The sequence below is a fragment of the Radiomyces spectabilis genome (genome assembly GCF_025331425.1).
Source record: "Radiomyces spectabilis strain NRRL 2753 chromosome Unknown BYT42scaffold_2, whole genome shotgun sequence".
NCBI classification, from domain to species: Eukaryota; Fungi; Mucoromycota; class Mucoromycetes; order Mucorales; family Radiomycetaceae; genus Radiomyces; species Radiomyces spectabilis.
Window position 1 is genome coordinate 1,437,126 of NW_026251927.1, and position 16,610 is coordinate 1,453,735.

General features: G+C 41.7%; 8 protein-coding genes across 8 annotated transcripts; 4 read left to right on the plus strand and 4 right to left on the minus strand.

Annotated features, from left to right (window-relative positions):
* Nucleotides 1–1,531: 1,531 nt before the first annotated feature.
* Nucleotides 1,532–2,259, minus strand: BYT42DRAFT_556366 (concanavalin A-like lectin/glucanase domain-containing protein). The gene has a single exon (XM_051566772.1). It carries the CDS (start codon nt 2,035–2,037, stop codon nt 1,546–1,548), a length of 492 nt encoding a protein of 163 aa, XP_051427233.1. The 5' UTR covers nt 2,038–2,259; the 3' UTR covers nt 1,532–1,545.
* A 1,236-nt stretch (nt 2,260–3,495) lies between these two features.
* On the plus strand, nt 3,496–4,396 carry BYT42DRAFT_556368 (uncharacterized protein). The gene has a single exon (XM_051566773.1). The coding sequence runs from the start codon at nt 3,528–3,530 to the stop codon at nt 4,101–4,103; it is 576 nt and encodes a 191-aa protein (XP_051427234.1). The 5' UTR covers nt 3,496–3,527; the 3' UTR covers nt 4,104–4,396.
* A 1,024-nt stretch (nt 4,397–5,420) lies between these two features.
* Nucleotides 5,421–6,045, minus strand: BYT42DRAFT_489356 (uncharacterized protein; the record flags this gene model as incomplete). The annotated part of the gene is made up of 3 exons (XM_051563935.1): nt 5,421–5,512; nt 5,587–5,797; nt 5,872–6,045. The coding sequence occupies 3 exons, from the start codon at nt 6,043–6,045 to the stop codon at nt 5,421–5,423; spliced, it is 477 nt and encodes a 158-aa protein (XP_051427235.1).
* Nucleotides 6,046–6,148: 103 nt separating this feature from the next.
* Nucleotides 6,149–6,911, minus strand: BYT42DRAFT_556377 (uncharacterized protein). The gene has a single exon (XM_051566774.1). It carries the CDS (start codon nt 6,714–6,716, stop codon nt 6,243–6,245), a length of 474 nt encoding a protein of 157 aa, XP_051427236.1. The 5' UTR covers nt 6,717–6,911; the 3' UTR covers nt 6,149–6,242.
* A 960-nt stretch (nt 6,912–7,871) lies between these two features.
* On the minus strand, nt 7,872–10,003 carry BYT42DRAFT_556380 (uncharacterized protein). Its single transcript, XM_051566775.1, has 6 exons — nt 9,765–10,003; nt 9,498–9,683; nt 9,323–9,430; nt 9,107–9,218; nt 8,952–9,049; nt 7,872–8,880 (listed from the first exon to the last, which is right to left on the minus strand). The coding sequence occupies exons 2-6, from the start codon at nt 9,593–9,595 to the stop codon at nt 8,286–8,288; spliced, it is 1,011 nt and encodes a 336-aa protein (XP_051427237.1). The 5' UTR covers nt 9,596–9,683; nt 9,765–10,003; the 3' UTR covers nt 7,872–8,285.
* A 402-nt stretch (nt 10,004–10,405) lies between these two features.
* BYT42DRAFT_556385 (uncharacterized protein) lies at nt 10,406–10,673 on the plus strand. The gene has a single exon (XM_051566776.1). It carries the CDS (start codon nt 10,449–10,451, stop codon nt 10,602–10,604), a length of 156 nt encoding a protein of 51 aa, XP_051427238.1. The 5' UTR covers nt 10,406–10,448; the 3' UTR covers nt 10,605–10,673.
* Nucleotides 10,674–11,485: 812 nt separating this feature from the next.
* Nucleotides 11,486–11,860, plus strand: BYT42DRAFT_476666 (uncharacterized protein; the record flags this gene model as incomplete). The annotated part of the gene is made up of 2 exons (XM_051563631.1): nt 11,486–11,572; nt 11,699–11,860. Coding segments are annotated over 2 exons (249 nt in total), but the record flags the coding sequence as incomplete, so codon positions are not given.
* Nucleotides 11,861–15,287: 3,427 nt separating this feature from the next.
* Nucleotides 15,288–16,076, plus strand: BYT42DRAFT_591879 (lysozyme-like domain-containing protein; the record flags this gene model as incomplete). Its single annotated transcript, XM_051570576.1, has 5 exons — nt 15,288–15,310; nt 15,383–15,416; nt 15,519–15,556; nt 15,622–15,941; nt 16,036–16,076. 5 exons carry the CDS (start codon nt 15,288–15,290, stop codon nt 16,074–16,076), a joined length of 456 nt encoding a protein of 151 aa, XP_051427240.1.
* Between the last annotated feature and the right edge of the window lie 534 nt (nt 16,077–16,610).

Consider the following 16,610-nt stretch of genomic DNA (forward strand, 5'->3'; position numbering starts at 1 on the left):
GCTGCCCACTTTCACGATAATAGGCGAAACAATTAGCAGCAAGGTGCCGTTTGCGCCAGTTGTGGTCAAACAGAGCATCGTCGTCTTTCAAATAAAAATGTGAGTGGAGCTCTTTTTGAAGAAAGGTGGTTAATGATACGACTGGCGTCTTTGTAGCATCATTTAATTTGGGTTTTCTGTCAGTTATACGGTCATTTATACCTTTCATTCTCTTTCAATTTTCAATGAATCGAATAATACATAAGCAGACGTGCTTCGATCTGTAAACTCATGCATCAGTAGGGTGACTATTGTTTCATCCATAGGAAATCATTATAGTTTTGTCTTCAATTTTATCTCTCTTCCTGTTTGCTTGATAAACCCTCACTATCATTGTATCAAGATCCCATCCGCATTCATCATCCAGACCATTCTTATCCCAGTGTATCAAACTTGGTTAAATCGACTACCATCCTCAAAAAGGTAAGCGTCGAGTGGTCTACCATCGATTTTGCTCCGGCAAAACAGACTTGCCTCTTTTTTTTTTTCATCCTTCTTCCGGCTTCCGGTTTTTTCCGTCTTCTTTTCGCCTAACAAGTTCGGTATGCTACAACTTGACTTTCTCTCGCCATCCATCCATCTGGCGAAACCGGATAACGTCAAAGGCCATCGTCGGCGGTGTGACTTCTTGTTCATCGGAAAAAACGCTTACGTGTCCTCTCATGTTCCTCTCCTTTGGATTGCTTCTCATGATATGGTATTCAAGATGTCTCCCCGATTATTGTATCTTGTAGTTCATAGTTTGTATTTTGTATTTTATATTTTATATTTTATATTCATGTACATATTCTTTTCGCAGTCTTTTCCTCTTTTTTCCCACAGGTTTTTTTAGGAGGTTTTTACTGACGCGACCATTGTTTTTTTTTTATCATCATGTACTTTATTTGTTTTTCTTTCTTTTCATTCGGGGGACTCTCGATATCTAGAATCCAACTCGAAATTACCGTCACTTCTGGCCACGTCAATATTTTTTGCTTGCTCAAGCTGACACCACCAATCCATCGCTTAATTGTCCCTGGAAGCAATTTTATTTTCCGCATCGAAGAAGAAGCTTACCTGGCGGTCCGTATTCATCGTTTTTTTTTTCCGGTACACCATTTGCTTCAAAGGCAAGTCCAATTTCTTTTCATTTGCTATGATGTAATAAACATATACTAATTCAAAATTTTTTCAATGTCATATAATCCAAGTCATGTCAAGCGATCAATGGCTATCGAAAACTCAAATAACAAAGGTAAAATATCTTGACGAAAATTTGAATCAATCAAAGAGCTTACTAACTCATTTTTTTAAATACCCAACATACCCACACATCTTTCTAGATCTATCATAGCCTGGGCGGGATGGAACTGAGGGGGGGAACCAGTGCTGCCCTGCGCGTGTTCAGAAACAAATCACGTTGCAACGTATGCCATAGGGTTGTCATTAATATACCGAAGTTCCGTCAAGAGTTCTCGCCCAGGTTATGCCGTGTATGCGTTAGGCTTTTTGTCTGACGAAAGTCGCTCAATGTAAGAGGGCGACCTCCGGTGGCAGGCGGCATCCATTGCACAGCGGGTGTACGGCTTGTTTAAATAAAACTGACACATTGGCGACTTCCAACACCGCCGTCTCCTTGGGCGGACCTTTGCTGAAATTCGCGTTACCATCTGTCCAGTGACTGAACATGAGGCGACCTATGGTGTTGGGGACATTGGTATTCATGCGCCGAATTTCTTGTCCATCAATGTAGAACACTGCAAGGTTAGGCAACCAGTCAATACGATATTCATGGAAATCGGATGTCGGATCATATCCAAGGATATGATTGTGATGGGTCAAGCTGGAGGCTCTACCGTGTTCGGTGAGGCCCGGATGGATGGCAAAATAGGCTTGAGGCGGTTTTACGGCGCTTAACATTTCAATGTCGATCTCCCCTTTGGTATTATAAATATACATGGCAGCGACCGTGCCATTTACATGAGGTATCCGCATATAACTCCGGAAAGAGCCATACATGTAGTCGAGTCTTGAGAAGAACGCATCATCACGTGTCAGCAGATCAAAAACTCACATCAGAATGATTCAAATATTAGAAATCTAGAGCCTACCTCTTCGTGCCGATGCCACCACATCGGGTGCCATCGGTGATATTCTGATCGGGAACGGTCACTGCGATTTGAAGACCGTGGTTCAAAGCGACATTTTGTCGGCTGAAATGACGGGCAAATGTGCCTTTGTACTTCGCCTTGATGTCATAATTAGCAAGAAAAAAATCTTTGTAATTCAGTTTATCATGCTGTTGAAAGTCGTAATGCCAAATATCTGTCCATGTGTTTTGCTGATCATCGAGATATCCACAGTCACAGTGTTCATTGAGGGTAACGGCACGGATAAGAGAAAGAAATAAGAATAAAGCAAAAAGGATCCACATGGCTGAAATTCACTAAAAAATGTTAAAAAAGACGATCACTGCCAGCCATCCACCATCAGAGGAGGGTAGCTTTTTGACCCTAATTAAAACATGGATGACAAGCTTAGCAGGAAGCAAACAATGAATATTCCCGATACTCGATCTTTGACCGGTCCCTTGGTCTATCGGACACTTATTTGATTTCCCGATCAAGTTTTTTTGTTTGGAAAAATGTTATCAGACTATCCAAAAAATCTATGATGAAGCACTATCAAACTAGACTAAGGAACAAGAGAGATAAGCAGCGCACAGACCCTTTTATCGGTAATCATGTTATCTTTAGGCTCTTTTCTTGGGTTCTTTTTCGATTCGGATACCAATCTTTATGCATATGAAGAAATAAACAAAATAATAACAAAAAGAAAGAAAAAAAAAGGGTAGAGAAAAGAGAACGAAATTTACACTATGTGACTGAAAGTGTCAATCCGTAATATTTGTATATAAAATAAGCTGGCATCTGTTTGGATCCTTTTTTCTTCTTCTTCTCCTCTTCTCCCTTTGTGTTTTCTTCATTCAATAAAATCCATTGCTTCTTTCTTTTTTTTTTCTCTTTAATCCGTCAATCCTTGTTGTTTGCTCTGTCCGTAACCATTGTCGGCTTATGGTTTCGACTAGTCCCCAGTCACGATACGGCACTCCCAGAGGGTTACCATCACTGTGCCACGTTGACAGACCTGATTATTTTTCAATCCAGCCGAAAAGCGGATCGTTGTACAATCATCAAAGTGCCTGGTGGGCTTCGGCTTTGGACGACCTTCACAAGGGAACGGAAACCTCGGTGTTCTTTAGCCCTCTCACGCCTACACCATTCGATCCGCCTCAAGATGTGACTTGTGCCACAGTTCCGATTGTGACACCATTCCCTATCACACCACCCTCACCTTACACCACCCCCTTTCAACCAGCTCAAACCACCCTTCCGCGTGTGCCACGCAAAAATAATCGTAAAAACAAAAAAGACAAAAAAGGTAACCCAGCGAACATCTCATTGGATTCTAGAATAACTAAATCTTATCGTCTCCTTTCATGTGTGCTCATGTCAGTTCACGATCAGAAACCAGACGTCTCCCCTAACACCTCCATTGCCATTGATTATCCCATTACGCCCATTCACGAATCCGCTGCTCAACATCAGGATCTCACCAAAGTTCAATCCGCCGAACAGAAAAGACAGCGATTGTACAAAACGGAGCTTTGCCGTAACTGGGAGAAACAGAACCAATGTCAATACGGTGACCGCTGTCAGTACGCCCATGGAGTATGCGATCTCCGTCAAGTCGAACGTCACCCAAAATACAAAACGCAGACCTGCAGAACCTTTGAACAGACAGGCGCGTGTCCCTACGGTATTCGATGCACGTTCCGCCACGAACTCTCTTCTCCATTGACATCAGTTGCCCTCGATAACCTATCTGCTCATCCACAAACCTCACTGCCACCACGGAGACAATGGGTTTTCGACTCTAATACGGTCGACATTACTTTGACCTCGGAAGCGGAAAGTCTTCTGCCTCAAAAGTTATTAACTGATTTGGCCAATCCACCGATCAGTCCTTCAGCCGATCTGTGGTATCCCATGAATGCCGATCTTCGCTGTATACCTTTTTTCTAAACAAATCAAAATATCCTCACCCAAAAAGTAAGCACAAACCCATCCCAACATTGGTTTGAGTTGAAACAAAAAAAAAGGTATCCCGATAGCTTTTCTTTATTCTTTTTCCCTTTTTTTTCATGCTAGCTGCACTTTATTTAGTATATGATCGACTGTAAATAACTCTATATATCCTTTGACGGCGCACTTATCTTTCCTTATTCTCTATTGTAACCAAAACAAATAAACGAGCTCACTACGATTGGCACATGCACTCATGTATAAAATACAGAAAAAAAGAAAAATTAAAAAAGGGCAATGATCAAGATTATCGATCCGCAAACATCTGAAAATGGAGTGTAACCTGGCCTGTGCGGTGCACATGCGATTGCCAACACCCCTTTTGTCACCTATAACACCAATCAGGCAGGTACTTGATCTTAATGTTCATGTCTCAAACGGATGATCATGTTGGCGTTTTTCCCCCTTTACAAGACGCTTTATTCACAGAACATGCAGATGGAATAAGCGGAAACAATGGCCGGAATAATCGGGGCCTGGAATTTTTTAAAGGCACTGGCCCGTTCATGCAGCTTTCGCGCGGTTCTCTGCACCGGCCCGATAAGATGTCTCTGGGCTCAGAAAGAAGTTCATGTATCATTAGTCCGTTCATATGGTTCTATAAGCGGGAAACTATTCAGGCAAAGAAAAAGTCAGTAGTTGTTTAAGGACAAACCAAGTCGCCATGTCCAGATAAGAGATAAAAAAGCGCTCCTTGAATACGGTAAGCAATACCAGAAAGAGAAAAAAATGAGGGTGTCCTTTAAAAACAAACCGTTTCTCATGCACGAAAAACTCGTAAGTTTTAGAAAGACATCCATGCGGCGAACAAAAACCGGCTTTCGTTTCAAGATAATTCATTTCCGCGGAGGCAGTGGCTGAATCTGTTCACCTCGCTCTCTTATTTTGCACATTAAAAAAAAAGGCAATCATATTGGAGATTGGCTGATGATCAAAAATACATCCTATTGCCAAGCGAATCCAATAATAAGAATTTTAGATCTGCGTCCTTTGAATACTGTAGTGACTTTCGATTCTCTCCTAAGCAAGCACGCCATCTGGGCCTTGCCCCAGAGACGACTAGGTAAACAGTCCGAACAATGGAGCAGAAATGAGGAAGGCAGCGGAATAGAAACGGTATACTGTATTGTATATTCCTTGAGACTTGCTATAGTGTCTATTTCTTTACATTGAGTGTCCCCTGAGGCAAGTAGCAGACAAAATAAGGAAAAAAAGTCGAGCCGAAATCCAGAGTCAACCTTTATTAGCCGTGGGAAATTATACCTTCATGGCCATAAAATCCTGATCCAGCTCGTCTTCCTCTTTTGGAGACGGCGAGGCATGGATATTGTGTGGGGTCCCTGTCCGGGCTTATTTAAATATAGAGAGAGTCGCTTAATTATCTCAACAACGAAATGCGGAGCTTCTTTCCTCTTTTACTTACGTTGTCGCCGTCGTTCCCATCGTACCGCCGAAGAGTTGCTTCGATCTAGAGGCGGACGCCGACGCAAGGTTCGCTTGGTTTCAAGCCTCGCATACGCGTCGTTAAATAACTCTTGAATATCAATGGGGGCATCGTCCTTGTCTTCTCGAATACTCCTTCGTTGATCTTCAATGGCCATCAATATCACATCATGCAGGTTATGTCGCTCGTTCTGAGATGGGTATGGGTTCACGCTCAATAGGTTTGATCGTGGCAGCATTAATACATTTACTTTTCAACGCATACCTCGTATTCTTCATTAACGGTCTCCATGTCCTGATCGTACTGTTGACGGGAAAACGCAAGTTGGTATGTCATTAAGCATTCAGCGTCTTTGATCGTCTTATCGCGTTTAATTTCAAGATCCGCCACCGCATCTTTGAAAGCCGGATGCGTGCCTACAGTAACGACGTCGGCCATTTCAGACGCAGCCAATTCTTTTTTTAGTCCTTTCGAGGCACGGTGCTGGTAGGACCAACAAAGTCTTTACCAAGTTGAATACTCTGAAGTTCTTCCTGAAGTGAGGCCAGTTTTTCGCGGTAAACCCTATAGGCAGAATCGTACTTTAATATTTGCATGTTTTTATGCAGATCACTTCCGATCGTATTCATTGGCACTTACTCTTTGCTTTGTTCCCAAAACTCATTATCCATCCATGTTAGTAGATTGTTGTACTCTCGCAGGCCCTTTAATAGCTTCATTTCATGCTGATTTTCGTCTACACCCATTGGCAATGAACGAGGTTGATCAATCCATACGCGGATCCTGGGGCATACCTTGATTCCAAGGGTAGGAGTAAGGATCTTCCTGATCGCGATATTTCGTTGGAGAAGGGGTGGTGTACAAGGGCGAGGTTTGCCATACTGAACTGCGAGGCGACGTGTGAATCGAATGCCATGCCGACGACGGTTGTGTTGACGGTTGAGGTGGTAACGGCTGAAGCGGACGACCATGGTCTGTGCCACCATGAACATAATAGGATTTGTTAAAATAGTCTTCATGCATTGGATGCATATGTGGAGCTGGAAGTGGTAACAGTGGTTGAGGTGAGGAAGGGTGTCGCGTATAGTAAGGTTGAGCTTTGGCGACATCGTCTTGTGAATGGTAGGACGATGCCAATGACTTGGTGGATGGAGCAAGCCGCGAATCAGCACCTGCTTGCGCAACAATATAACCAAACTCGGGCAGCATCCTTGATAAAAAAAAAGGCACAGGTAGAGAGAATTATCACTAAATAGTAAAGAAATAATAAGAGACCAAAAAAACAGGTGGAGAAAGAAGAAAAAAAAAACCAGGTCTGACACGTTACATAAAAAAACACCCTCTTTTTGCCGCCGTTACAAACACCGATGAGAATTAAGAGGGGCAAATCCTGACAATGCAGTAACGGCCCGCGAGCTCTTTACGAAAAAGGAGAACCAAGGAAGATGAACACAAGAAATACCCCTCAAGGAAAATTACCCACACTGGCTTCTTCTCCCATACACTTTCAAAAAGACTTTTTTCTATCAGTTTGTCCATAAACTGATTCACTTCCTCAAAAGCACATGAACAATTCAAATGATAACGTGACCTCACTGCCAATCCGTGATATCTTCCATATTCAAAAACGGTATTGTTTACTGGAGCAATTTATTGCATGAATAATGACAATTCGTAATATCAATGACAACAAAATTTACGAAATCTCTTTTGAAATTATGGTATTCCCCAAGGTTCGACCAGTTTGGTTTGAAAATTTAAACAAGCGGATTCGCATGATCGTTTCGGAATCAAATCAGGAAAATGAGAATTGCAGATTCTTATTACGCATGACATGCACATTTGTCCTTTACTTCAGTATAAATGGTTTCAGGCAATGCCATCGAAACATATCAGCAGCTGGTTTCATTTTTGTCGATGGAAGCCATCTTCTTCGTTCATGGAAAAAGCGCATCGGCCCAAGGCGGCATCACATACGGAGAATTGATACATTTATTCAACGCATTGTTGTCAGTTGAGGGTTTATTCAGGTACAACTGCTATGTGGTAGAGATAGTAACTGCTGCAAGACCTGTCAACAGAGACTGTGAATATTGACTAACAAGTAGGCCAGGCAAGAAAAGTGAGCTAAGCAGAGCGGACGTCGATATATGACTTTGTAATCCAGCCCGCGGTCGATCGCCCGATCTTTTTGTTTCAGATCGATAATATAACCAAGGACCGAAAAATGAAAAATGAAAAAATCGAACAACAGATTCTATTTCCTTTATTCTTTCCTACTATTTGTAAGCCGAATCATAGAATCACATACACAGTCATTAGAAGGATCAACCGCGTCGCTTTCAAGACGAATGCAAGAATAACTGATTCTGCACGGTTGTAGCAAGTCACCAAGATTCCTTATCCCGGCCAATATGTTAGGGATACTCTTAAGAAGGAATTTTTGTGTCAACGTTCGACGACTTACAGGTTATTTTCTTTTGGATAATGGAGAAGGTCTTGACTGAAAAACTTATTGGACTCGTAGCACAATTTTTTTTCTTTTTCAACAAGCGAAACTCAGGCACCACAACACATGCCTTTTACGGCCTTGAGCAAATTTTTGGGGGATTGCGCAGCCATGCATTGACAATAAAACGGGATTCTTCTATATTATCGGATGAAGAAATTATCTATTTTTACTGCGGCGATTGAGGCCTAGTGGATAACGTGGTTGTATCGCGATGAGAGAAAGAGGAATCGCGATGCTTAGGAGCCGGGTTGCGCCAGGAGTGGGCTGACAGAGCCGAGGATTTTACATAATCCGGCGTCGCCAAATAAACAAAGCTGCCGTGTCCTTCCGTGGGTGGTGAAGATCGGGTCAGGCCTTCAGTGGATTGACTATCGTGATCCATTAATGCGTGCTTGGCAAACTCCTCGTTGTCGCCGAAAAACTTGGCAATCTTTTCGTGTTCCTTTCGCGACTGGTATCGCTGCAGTATCCACAGTGCTCCCATGGTGAGGAGAACAAACAGCACAATCGATAATCCCACTACGCCCCACAACCAGGAAGGAATCATACGAAACACTTCAGGTCCATTAATACATATACCATCGGCGTGACACGTCTCGGACAAGCATTCGCGATCTTGGTTACAAAATTGCCCATTGGGTTTCGCCGTGATGCAAGTCGATGTACGTTGCTCATCGCAGTAAGCGCCTGTGGTACAGTTATCGCGGATAATCGTTTGATGGATAGCATAACCTTGTGCATCGTATGTGACGAAATTAGTGCTAGAATAAAAATTTGTTCCCTTGTGTGAGTTTTTTCTTTCGGGAAAAAAAAGCAGTTGGCAGTAACTCACGTATCAGCGCCACAGTGAGCACCCAAAGGAACGCCTTTGATGTGACAAGTTGAATTGAGACAGATCGAATTTTGTCCCGCACATTCATCATCTCGTTGCTAATAGACTAAGTTTAATAATAATATTCGCCGGACAATGGCTATGTACAAGCCTACCATTTCGCAATGTCCTCCTACGGGCAATAACGGTGTACATTGAGAATTACTGTCGGGGCAAAACGTGGTGGAGTTGCATCGTGACGGTAAATTATGTGTCTGTGTATCCCAACTATTCACGACACTCGTTACTAGGAGATTTCAGGAGAAAAAAAAAAGATAAACCAAGAAGACAAGAGTAGTACTCAATGTCTACTCGAGTTTTATTCTACCTACCCTAGAATAAAGTCTGCGTTGGAACATCCTTTGAGTTGGCAGGTACTGGTATTCGCATCGCAGTACAGATAGACATTATCACACGAATCTTCGTATTGCCAACTGGCCCTGGAAAAAAAAAGAACATCAAAGTTAGCATGAGCCGTATCCGTGTGGGTGGTGTAATCGAGCTTACGAGTAGTAGGGATTAGGATCGCACCGCTCACCCATCTGAAGAGCGATCGTAGTCGCTAAATTGACCACGATGCATACAAGGACAACTTGAAAATGCATGCAAAATTGTCGAAAAAGAAAGAACTGCACGAAATAAAATGAACAGAGAAGTGCATGGAGCGGAAAAGGGTGATGTTGTTTATAAATACTGCGAAATGAGGGGATATCTTTTTATAACTTTTTTCATCATTGTCCAGGATCCAACTCTCCCTTATCACTGGTGCCTTACTTCAAATGATGATCACTGGGCAAGCTTTTCCGTGGGTGACCAGGTTTGTCTCTGGATAGAATATAAACTCCGGAGTAATCCCGTTATCAGTTCAGCTCAAGAACCAGTGAACCATCCATTTCGCAAAGCCAAAAGACAAAAGAAAGAGGCAAAGGGTCAAATATCCCTGAGCCAAAGCCACAGCAACGAATGAAATTTCTTTGCAAGGTCGCATGGCGCTTTAACAGGATAAAAAAAAATTCCTTGCCATCGTCGGCCTTGATTTTAACAAGCTTTGCCTGTACTATCTCAAAAACGCCTCAATGTCGCCATGGCATGCAACATGGTTCCTCCATGAGCTTGAATGAGAATGTTGCCAGTTGAAAACAGTCTTCCAACATATCCACTATCGTTAACCTTCTACCCATCGCATCTTTTATGTTCATATGACATGTAAACTAAACGTCATGAGATATAAACAAACATGCCTTTTTACTCTATCGACAAACGATTAGCGCGAAAAAAAAGTAACCAGCGATTGACCAGAGGATATTTCCATCCTAGGACACATCACATCCTTATTTGTTCAAAAGTGCAAGTTTTATCTTTTTTTTTCCTACTCTCCATTAAAAAAGCGATCCACTAAAATGGCAGAAGCAAAGCAAAAATGCCGATTTTCTTTCATCATGATGATCAAAGTATATAATGTGCATCAATCATGCAATACCAATGATTGCTATTTTTTTGCATGGTTACCAGCCATGGTTATTGAGATGGGGTGCATTTTCAATTAGGGTAAGCACGGTGTCCTTGGTTTTGAGGGATCATGTGATGCCTTTTTTGGGTTCCACTTTGTTGTAGTAATGCAGCGCAAGGCTATACTTTTATTTTTGTTCTTGACGATGAGTTTCATCGACTATTCCCATTAGGCAATTCGATTGGATTTTTAGAACGGTCATGGAATGGAACCACTCACGTGTATTTTTTAGAGTTTCCAAATCGAAGAATAGAAAGAAAGTGCTGCATAAAGATTTCAGAAATGGGCTGATTCTTTAGGCTTGTTCAATGAGTTTCCGACACAAAGCAAAGAGGATAACGAGACTTCTCCAAGAAGCTCCACTGTTTCAAAAAGAATAAGTGTACAGAAAAAGGTGGGTTGAAAAAAAGTCTCCTTCGTTCATCAATTTTTTTTTTGTAATTTATTGATGATGATGATGGATTAGTGAGACCGAGGAGATGGAAATAGAGAGGAGTAGGAACTAGCGATTAAAAAGGAAAGAAAAGCGACCAAAGTGCACGAACTACCTTGTAGTTTGTGTCACCGTACTTGCCCAATGGTTTATCCCGAATTGGGAATCCAAACTTTATTCGCATAGCCTTTTTTACTGTATAAAATAGAAATTGACTTGAAATACCATTTCCCTCTCTTTTTTTTTAACACCACTTCTTTGCTTTCTTTTCTCCGAAGACAAGCAGACGAGCAAAACACAAACATATATCAAAAAACAACTTGACATATACACCGCATTCGATCCCTCTCACCTATCATTTTCACATCTGTTCATTTTTTTTCTTGATACACCAAAAAAAAAAAAAAAAAACTTCTCAATTCCCATAACATCCATCATGTCTGCATATCAATCCATGTCATGTAAGCTAATCATGGTAGCCAACGCAGCTCCCCACACGATGAGTCTTTTTTCTGTACAAATATTCATCCTCGGTATACAATAATAGCTCGACGTCTTGATCAATTTCAAACACAACATGAACTAGCTCGGAATTTCTATGACGATTTCGATTTCTGCCCAGTTCAGTGTACCGAAGATGTAAGCAAGCTTCCAATCGGTAGTGGAGAAAAAAGAGTGAACCCAAAAATAAAGAAAAAAGACGGGGTTTTTTTTCCCATGGATTACATTGAACCATTGAGAAACTGACACTGGGAAATATAATAGGCGATTGAACATCGTGAACGAATCCAGCAACGGATATCACCTCACTCATCACCGAGAACGTCACCAACGATGGGTGGTTATTCCGTCTCTCATAAACTTACACCGCCGTCCAAACGAGCCATTCCGATTATCAACCCCGCCAATATGGCACCAGTGTCGGTCCCACTGAACCAACCTTCCTCGGCCTCTTTTTGGCAGCACCGTTACCACCAGCAGGCTGGTTACCATGACGTTTTGGTCCAATAATATATCTTTTTCATCCTTACATTACCCACATAGCCCCCTTCATCCTCCTTAGTTCCTGCCTCTCCGTTATTCTGCACTATATTCAATGTTCCCCTTCCCACTTTTGGTCATCCTCTTTTTTTTTTCCAATTTCTTTTTTTTTTGTGTAAAGCAGCCCCCTTTTTCGAATTTTTTTTTTGAATCTACAAAATCTTGCGCTCTCGAAAAATGTAAAAATAGATGGAACTCAATCTAAGGCTCTTGTTGTTGTTGATTCCACTGTTATAAATTTTGTGTACAGGAATTGGGTCAAGACAAATCTGTCACCTGATGATGTGTGGTTGATGCCGGCGCCGGCACATCATCCGGAGAAATACCCAACTTGGATGTCACCTTGTGCCTAATAAGTCACATCAAACATCAACCGCATGGGTTATTTCCATTTATTTTTCTCTTTCGAGCTGTTGTTACCATGCCTTGTTGATCAGTACCAATCGATCAATGCCATCTGCAGAAATTGCAGAGTTTAGTCATTGCGCTTTCTCTCTACATATTGGCTGAGGAGAAATAATTGCGCGTACCCAATAAAAGCATTATAAAACATGATGCTGAACGCGAATTTGTTTGTACCATGCATATACGTGAAACAACATTCCAACTGTTCTCTCTGCTTGAACCATTTGACATTTTCCTTATTATTTCGATAACAAGAAAAAGTCAATCAATGAATTATCACCCAGATTGAGCATCACTCTAAAATGACCCAATTTTCGTACGCAGGTCGAAGAGCAACCCTTTTTTATATGTATGTCACATTAAGCGTCGACGTTAATCTCTGAGCGTAAAAAACCAAGGAACTAATCGCCCAATGGACCAGTTTGATAATCAAGGATTAAGGCCGCGAAGAATGCCAACAGATACTGCCTTGACTTGTAGTCGCTGGGTCCAAAAAAAAGGCAAGTTTGCTCAGTTCATTGTGCAGTGCGTCAGTATGGCTTGTAGAAAGTCTTTTTCCAGCGTTTATACGACATTAGCATTTACTTGGCGTTCATTGGCCACAGTAACCCCGTCTATGCTTCTTCTTGGGAAGTAATGGAAAATCATGCATCAGTAGCGCAATAAAGTATGGCAAGGTCGGCTGAAGTCAACCATTGACAGAACCTGCGGGAAAGCAGAGAGAGAGAAAAAAAAAAGGGGGGCGGGGTTTCTAAACTGATCGATCACCTGTGAATCACAGCGCAAAGATGACAGATCCTTGAACAAGGTGAATCTTGCAAAAGCGACAGTTGCGTTCTTCATACTCTCCCCCGCAGTCTTGGTAACGGGTCCCCGACGGGCGGGTCTAGTTCCATTTTTAGCAAGTTTCCGAGCGATGGCGGATTTTATACATTGGGAACAAGTATGCCTAGTGCCAAGATCACCTTCGTTTCTTGATCTTACTTAGGTTTCACAACATCGGTCATGTTATTTGCTCGTAGACGTTTATCCATTTTTCTGGTTTCTGGTGCCTAGCATTTTGCCACTGTGCCGGCAAATGAATCAAGAAAAAAAAGGAGTCAGATGATGTAGGACAGAACCTTCAAGTAACTTGAATGAAATCGGCTTTTCCTTTTTCTAGTGAAAATGGGTCCGGTGGAAGATCCTTTCGATCTGATGACCGTGGTTGCCAGGAATTACATTTGGCCGCTCAATATCACCAATGGAAAAAGCTTATAGCTGTATCTCATTTGCAGACTTTGTCATTTTTGAATTGCTTTTCGAGTGAGTCGGTTTCTTTAGACATGAATTGTAGGATACTACTTCAGTAATATTGGATTTAGCGCATGTGGTGGTAAAATGTTAAGTATAATGTTTTGGTTCATCTGATGCAGGTTTATTAACCCGATCCCAATCTGGTTTTTTTTTCTTCGGTTTCGCCACTAAACTCTAACAGTATTCATTGTCTTCTAGTCTAGCATGTGTGTAACTTTGCAATGTTCAGGCTCACACCCTTTTCTTACGTAGGTCGTAAAACAAATGTTCCCTACTATCACTATCCGTTCTATAATGCATAAATACAGTAATATAGCGTTGACCGCCAGATTCCACATGGTAGAACCATACACAGAATAACGTGGATCTGTGAGAGAATATTGAGAGATCCACCACCCTTTCACACACCTAAACTATGGATTCGGTCGATCGATCAAAACGATTTATTATAACACATTACGCTTATCTACCACTGTTACACAGCGTAACAAAGAAAATACAAGTGCTTTGAATAAAGACCTCTTTCCATGACTCGATGCTCCATGGCTTATACATACAGTATTCAGAAAAAAAAACATATACTTGCAAGCAAAGATTTCAAGTGCAAGAAAAAGCTGCTGACCATATTTCTGCTGTGGATGCCATTTATAACGATCTAACTGTATCTGTTGTTGTCAGCGACATTGGTTGATTAAGGAGACGTCAGCGTTGTCTCTCCTTGGACAGAGACACGACGGTGAATCTAGTCAGAAAATCGCTCGCACCACGCCATGGATGAAATAATTAAGCTAAATGAATAAAACGTGCCATAATGGAGCAGATGTACTGGGTAAATCATTGAGGCCAGAACTGTCATACATCCAGGACATTCATTTTTCTGTAATGATACTAGTGGTGATGCTATAATTGGTTATACTTGTTAATTATTTGGATTAGGTTGAAATATTTTATTTTGAATCGGCCGCCACCTTTAACGACAAAAGTGCTGGGAATGTCCGTGGCATTATCCAGATGTTAACTCACGCCATGAGTAACAGTAGATAGAATTTAAGTTGTCGCAAATTGCAATAACAGAAAAACCAAATGATAGCGCTATTTCATATGAATAGGGGATGATGTTTTGAAACTCCCTAAAGGATCCAGGATCCCCAGGATCCAACATCAAATTAACATTTTGGCAGCAACAACAATGAGAGGAACACCATTTAAAGTCCTGATAATTACAATGGCCCTGTAGTTAAAATTTTCTTTCTCTTTTCTTTCACTTTTTTTCTTTTTCTTTACCATTTACAACCTCAAGATGCGTTTGATAGTAGCATGTATATTAGCCTTGCCGGCTTTGGCACTGGCCAAATCGAATGCCTATTGTAAAGGTCAATTTGCTAAAACGGAAGAGAACTGCAGCAAGTTCTCGTTTCGCAAACAAACAGACGCTGAACGTTGCGGAAACAGAAACAAAGGCATTGAATATCATGGCATCAAGCTTGCCAACTGCACAACGTTTGTATACTTGGGTTGCCCCAGCTCGATACGGCGGCTTCTGACATTTGAGTTTAGGTTTTACGACATTTCTGGCTTGCCAGAACAGTCTATTGACGATCACACAAACAAAATGGCTCATCTGATTACCAATGTGTAAGAGAAGAACCCATTCTTCGTTTTCACGACCTTTTCGTCTTCATTGTAACTAACACTTGGATTCGCCAGGTTTGAAAACGGTGACACGAAAATGGGTTATGCAGTAAGGATTCGTTGGACCTACCCCGCCCCCAAGAGAAACGCTCTCAGACCAGCAAATAATAATGGTTTCTTTTCCTTTTTTTTTTTTCAAAACTCTATTTAGGCGGTGCAGAAATTAGGTGATTGTCGCGGTTACACCTGGTAAGACAAGGAGTGTCTTTGGTGATCACAATAAGTGAATGATCTAACGAACGCCTTTTGTTTAGTGGTTATATCGGTTTCACAACCGGAACCAATGATGCGTTTGCTGTTGTGAAGGAATACACACGCAGATCGGCGAACAATCCGCTGGCTCGATACAAAGAAGAACTCGATCGGCTAAGCCAATATGATTTTGGTGATCCGCGACGCGATGACACAAGCGGTCTTCAGGGGTTTAAAGAAGCATGGAATCAAGCCGCATGTTCTGATCCAGTGTTCATCCGCACTCAGCTGGATATTGGCCACTCCATGTATCTCAAGCCATCTGTAAGATACGCAGCAAGTGCCGATGTCAGATCCAATCTCGGAAAAGCTATATTTTACGGTACGTGTAAAAAAATAAAAAATTATAATGGTCTTGGACCAGAAAGAACACGAATGAAAAAATATGTCCTTTGTACTTATCGTTTCTCTGTTAGACACCATTGTGCAACACGGCTGGCAGGTATATAATTTTTGATGGCATTTTTTACTAATGAAAAAAATTACGATGATTAAGTTTTTTTCTTGTTACTTTTAGTACGTTGAGCCTGATATCAATCTTCCACAAATTCTTTACTTGACGGGTCCAAAAAAGTCGGACGAAACTGAACAGCAATTTTTGACTCGTTTCCTTACTACGCGACGTCAACTTGTATGCTGTTTCCCGGGTGATGCATGGTAAGTGGACGGCTTGGTGGATAAGATGGTTGCTTTTTGATTATGGGCTGATCTATGTGGATGTCGCTCCCCAGGAACGATTCATCGGATCGTATGGCGGACTTGCAAAAATTGGTGGATAACTGGGATCAGAACAAAGATTTGAAAAACCCCGTTCACTTGCAAGTTTTCCAAAAGACGATCACCGGAAAGGAAAATATGGACTTTGACACTCAGAATTGCAAATCACACAAGATGAAAGACCCTGGCCAGGTTCAAGCAGTCGATCTACCGCTTCCGACCTGTCCCCAAAACTAGCCCAATATAAACACCCATAAAAAGTAACAGTTTGCAA

What these genes read in the sequence shown, in the direction of transcription:
- BYT42DRAFT_556385 (XM_051566776.1), top strand. Translation starts at nt 10,449, where the DNA reads ATGTGCATCAATCATGCAATACCAATGATTGCTATTTTTTTGCATGGT.
- BYT42DRAFT_556380 (XM_051566775.1), bottom strand. Translation starts at nt 9,595, where the DNA reads ATGCATTTTCAAGTTGTCCTTGTATGCATCGTGGTCAATTTAGCGACT. An exon ending in GATCCTAATCCCTACTACTC is followed by an intron (nt 9,431 to 9,497) that starts GTAAGCTCGATT and finishes TTTTTTTTCCAG; the next exon opens with GGCCAGTTGGCAATACGAAG. An exon ending in GCTCACTGTGGCGCTGATAC is followed by an intron (nt 8,881 to 8,951) that starts GTGAGTTACTGC and finishes TTTTTATTCTAG; the next exon opens with CACTAATTTCGTCACATACG.
- BYT42DRAFT_556366 (XM_051566772.1), bottom strand. Translation starts at nt 2,037, where the DNA reads ATGTATGGCTCTTTCCGGAGTTATATGCGGATACCTCATGTAAATGGC.
- BYT42DRAFT_556368 (XM_051566773.1), top strand. Translation starts at nt 3,528, where the DNA reads ATGTCAGTTCACGATCAGAAACCAGACGTCTCCCCTAACACCTCCATT.
- BYT42DRAFT_556377 (XM_051566774.1), bottom strand. Translation starts at nt 6,716, where the DNA reads ATGTCGCCAAAGCTCAACCTTACTATACGCGACACCCTTCCTCACCTC.